The 5,129-nt window shown below is 45.9% G+C and overlaps 1 protein-coding gene across 1 annotated transcript in view; it reads left to right on the top strand.

Moving 5' to 3' along the window:
• Positions 1-4,609: 4,609 nt before the first annotated feature.
• The window catches only part of XRN2 (5'-3' exoribonuclease 2), a gene marked incomplete in the record, with an annotated part of 97,900 nt that continues 97,380 nt past the window's right edge, over positions 4,610-5,129 (top strand). Inside the window, 1 exon segment of the mRNA XM_014582177.2 lies at positions 4,610-5,098. Coding sequence (XP_014437663.1) covers positions 4,648-5,098 — 451 coding nt within the window.

The raw sequence follows: 5,129 nt of genomic DNA, 5'->3' as shown, positions 1-5,129 counted from the left end.
CCTGCTGAAACTCTCAAGAGTAATGTTTTACCAAATATCTTGGCACCCTTCGATCCAGTTAACACATACAATTAATCATCAGAGCCCATATTCTATCACCCTGACCTCCAAATGTCTCCAAATAATATGGTAACAAACTCCATGATAGAACATGATAGATAGCCTAACATGATAGAACTATATTAGACACAATAAAAAAATGCACTCACCCACCCTTTGACCAGTAGAGGAATTTACTCTTCTTCTGAATATCCTGTAATTTCAATACTATGACATAAAGTCAATAGGTTCCTGTTACATGATAAGGGGATAAATAAGGAAGGAAAGCAAAAGATTTTTGAGATACACGAACATGTAACAAAATAAGAAATACTTATGACCATCACAACTCTTTTTTTTGGAGAGGTTTTTGCTATAGGGCACGTGCGCTCGCCAGAGAGACAGAGAGACAGAAAGCAAGAAATCACCCCCCCAGGGGGGATGGCCACGCCGCAATCCCTTCTCCTCCATTCTCCTCTCGAGATCTTGGGCATGCACGCACACGCACCCGGTGCGAGCTTTAAGCCACCGGGTGCGGGATGTGAACCGCGGTTGGCTACATGGGAGTCGAGTGACATAGCCATTACGCTAACTGCTGGTCCCACAACTCATTTTCATAACTGGTCACGTGGTCACAGTTGGTATTTATAACAACGTTCTCCTACTATCCAGTTCATATTTCCATTGCCTTCAGCAAGCACTTCAGCTGGTCATGATTCTTTACTTGGTGAGGTAAACCTTCATTCCTGAAGGGTCTGGGCCATTAGTAGCCTTGTCTAAACTGGGCTGTAGTCTTCCATTGACTTTAATTGCAGAGCATAGGAATACTAAGAGGTGCCTTAGAAGGTCTCCTGTATTGCATACATACTCTTCGGTACCTCCATTGTGGAGTAGTAGTCTGATTCCCCTTGGTAGTTGCTCACCCAGTAACTTCCTTTGTGGACTGAGAAGCAATGAGAAATTAAAAGTGGCCCACGGCAGTAATTAACTTGGAGTCCAACTGAATCATTGTTGTGTCCCTTGGTAGAAGCAGTTCCCACTGGAACTAAGAACTCTAGATTGGCAGAGTGTAAGACCAGAGGAACAGAGAGCAAAACTTTAGCTAGTAGTTCATTCAGAGTAACAATGAGTGGCGTTACTCCCATTTCTACCCCTTGATTCCAAGACCTGGCTATAGGAGTATCCATCATGTATCCGATGCTGATTCAGAGCATAGGCAGCATTTTAGAAAACCTTCTCCTAGCCCTGCAAGGTATTGTCACCTAGCTGGCATTATGATGAAGCCTTCAAAGGACTAGGCCACTATTTGATCAAGCTGGCTGCTTTAGGAGGGCAGGAAATATGGTAAGACCAGTAAATGCATGAACATGAGCCTGTTTCCACACTTCATTGCTGTGAAGAGTTCTCTGACCAGAAGCAATCCACATGCAATCCCCTGGCTGTGCAGATGGCCTTCTGTATGGCCATTCTGGCAAAGCACTGTATGCAGGCAAGAGCAGTCTCAAGGTTAAGTGTTTATTCTAATAAGAACAAAATGTTGCCCTTTCCATGATGGACGATGGACTTTTTACAACCCACCCCCACATAGCTGGCTGATGCTCCAGAAATGGTGCCATACTGTTGGACTCTGCTGCTGACAGATGGGCATTCATCAGCGGCTCCAGCCAGGCTGGCCTTGGTGAGTGGACATCCATGTTGCCGAATCCATGCAGAACTTTCAGCTGTGCCACCATGGCCACTTTGTTCCTGAGCCCAGTGTGTCCCATGTGTAATGACAGTGGTGGCCAGGGAAAGAAGCTGTTTCCCATAAGAGTCATCCTAACTGGCTGATTATTAAAATCATCTGATAGGCCAGCAGTTGGCATAGTGGTTAAGATGTTGGACTCTCACACAGCTGACCACGGTTTGAGTACCAGACCCAGAGGCCTAAAACTCACTCTGGGCACATGTACACGTGTGACCAAAATCCCAAGAGGAGAATGGAGAAGGGAGGTGGCATGGCCACCCCCACCCCCCGGGAAGTGATTTCTCACTTTCTGTTTCTCTGTCTCTCTGGCAAGTACACACCCCCTATAGCAAGAATCTCTTGAAAAAAAAAAAAATCATCATTTGCTGAGATTACTCTTTGGTGGGGATTGGCATGGGATACAATTACCTTAACTTTTTCACTCACTCAAAGAAGTCTTTCCACATGCTTTGTCCCCAGATGTGTTCACCCTGTTTCCCAAATATGTTCCTTTAAAGTCCCTGACCATCCAGCAAAACCCCTGGCCACATACCTCCTGAGAGGTCCAGGCAAAAATCTTTCAGAATTTCTAGGCTCCCAGCCTCAGGAAGTCCAAAAGTCTGATTTAATATTCCTGTTATTGCCAACACATAAATTCTCATCTCTTCCACTCTTTAAGAGTAGGGTTTTTTAAAATTATTATTATTTTTTAAATTTTTATATAGGGCATAAGTGCTCACTGGAGACACAGAGACAGAAAGCAAGAAGTCACTCCCCAGGGGGGATAGCCATGATGCCATCCCTTTTCTTTCATTCTCCTCTCAGGATGTTGGGTATGCATACATGTGTCAGGTGTGAGTTTCAAGCTGCTGGGTGCAGCTTGACTCAAACCATGGTCAACCATGTGGGAGTCCAGCACCATAACCACTATGTTACCTGATGGCCCCTCTAATTTTTTAGAGTTTATTTCTCCCATGAGAGAGTGAGATAGAGACAAAGGAGATGGGCACCACCAACAGGGGCTTCATGCTGTGATCCACCCCAGCCTATCAGTCTGTATCACAGGCAGGTGTATGTGTGCAGGTGAGTGTATGAACAACTTGGGATGTGAATCTGGGAATTTCCCTTGTGTGTCTAGCATTGCAAAGCAGTGCATTACCCCTGGGCCACCACTCAGTCCCTCTGCTGCTCACTGAGCTCTGCTCCATTGCCCAGCCTTGTGGTTCCACACCATAATGAGCTCAGCGCAAGACTTTTGATTTCCACAAGAAATACCCACACCAAGCCTAACTCTGATGGGCGTTTACTAGACACACAGGCTGGGAAAAGTTGTTAAGATACTTAGTCCACATCCTCTCCCCAACCTTCAGGTGTTGCCTCTTCTCTTCCTTTTATAGTTTTTTTTTTTTTTTTTTTTGAGAGGATTTTGCTATAAGGCGTGTGCACTCGCCAGAAAGACAGAGAGAGACAGAAAGCAAGAAATCATCCCCCCAGGGGGGATGGCCACACCTCAATCCCTTCTCCACCGTTCTCCTCTCAGGATCTTGGGCACACATGCACATGTGCCCGGCGTGAGTTTAATCCACCGGGACCGGGACTCGAACCATAGTTGACTACATGGGAGTCCAGCGACACAGCCATTATGCTAATTGCTGGTCCCCTTTTACACTTTTCTGAAAGCTAAAAACTCATTTTTTTAAAAAGAGATTTTTACTATAGGAAGTATGATCTCACCAGAGACAGAAATTGAGAAATAACCGCAATTTCTTCTCCATTCTCCTCTCAAGATTTTGGGCATACACACACACCCGCCTAGTATTGTTTCAAGCCCCTGGTCTAGGACTCAAACTGTGATCAAGTGAGTGGGAGTCCAGTGTCTAAACCACTATGCCACTTGCTGGCCCCAAACTCCAGTTTCTATGAAAAGCAATTTTACCACCCAGGCTGATTAGCTGTGTACTCCCCAAATTTTTGTTATTGGCTTATTAGAACTCCTCCCTTTAGGAGGTATAGGAACTCTATCCAAATCAGCCTTGGGGGAAAGTAGATTTTTTTTTTTTTTAATGGAATCAAAGGGCAGGTTTACATCAACCAAACTGCAGAGAGATTTAGCTGTAATAGTCTTGGCTGTGCTTCAGTAAAATGTGGGACAGCCACTTCACCAATTTTCACACCTGCAGTTTATGCACAGTGTCACCAGATCACCAGAGGAGGGGTAATTAATATTGTCTGCTGGGTAACACAGAGAAATACTTTCATAGAAGCCTCTTGAGGTGAGCCTTTTGGACTGAGTGTGATGTATCAAACTAAGACGGGATTACAGGGAGACTTTCAGGTGTGAGTAAATGGACATAAACACCTCTTCTTTCAGACCTCTCCTTTTATGTGCTAAAAAGGAGAGGTCTGCAATTCGGCATCTGAAATAATCAGAAAACATAAAAGTACGTTAGTGCAAGGACAAGAGAGTAAATGTTTGCTTGAACTGAAACACAACTGTTTGAACAAGCAAGTTACTCAACCCTGTACAACGCGGCTTTCTCATCTGTTACGGGAGAGGGTAATACCTTCAGTAGGCTCACATGATGATTAAATAAGATTAAGATTAAATACGATGAAATAAAATAACCATTAGTCAATGCTTTAGCACACTGTAAACAATAAATGCTCTAACGATACATTAACGATTAGTTTATATTTGTAACTGTAGCTGGAAAGTTACATTGGATGTTAAATGCCAGCTAGATTCCATTTGTAACCATTTAAACTGGGTTATTTATGCAAGCTAGTCATTATTATCGTAAAATACTTTAAAAAACTCCTTTCGTTAGTCCGGTTCACTGTGGTACAAAACTAGAAGAAACCCGGAAATGGAAACGAGTTAGATGCTTTGCTTTTACTTGAGGCTGAGAGGAGTGAGAAAGGAAAGTGTAACAGGCACGTGTTCCAAAGAAGAGTTGAACAAACGCGCGGAGGTGAGCTCCCGTGGGACCTGCAGGGCGCTGGGTTTCCACCCCAGAGGAACCGAGGGCTCAGGAAGGAAGATCCCGGGGCAGTCACGGCGATGGCGTCGCCCTGGAGCCCCGCGGCTGAGACACGCCCGGCCTCACTCTCCAGGCGTGGGACCCCCGAGAGCGCCCGCGCTGGACGAGACAGGTCGCAATCTTCTTCAACTCCGTCCGCTGCCAGACTCCGTCTACCACCACCTGGCAGCCAGATCCCGATCCGCCTTGCCCCGGGGCTCCTACACACGGCGGAGCTTCCTTCCCAGCTCCCCGGGCGGCGCCGACGTGAGGTCACTTCCGGTCGCCGACACGCACGTGGGAGGAAGTGCCAGTGACGGCGGCCGCACCAGGTGACCAGATCA

Source organism: Tupaia chinensis, unplaced genomic scaffold (genome assembly GCF_000334495.1).
Source record: "Tupaia chinensis unplaced genomic scaffold, TupChi_1.0 Scaffold142716_1, whole genome shotgun sequence".
Lineage (NCBI taxonomy): Eukaryota > Metazoa > Chordata > Mammalia > Scandentia > Tupaiidae > Tupaia > Tupaia belangeri.
This window is presented reverse-complemented; position numbering and strand designations above follow the sequence as displayed.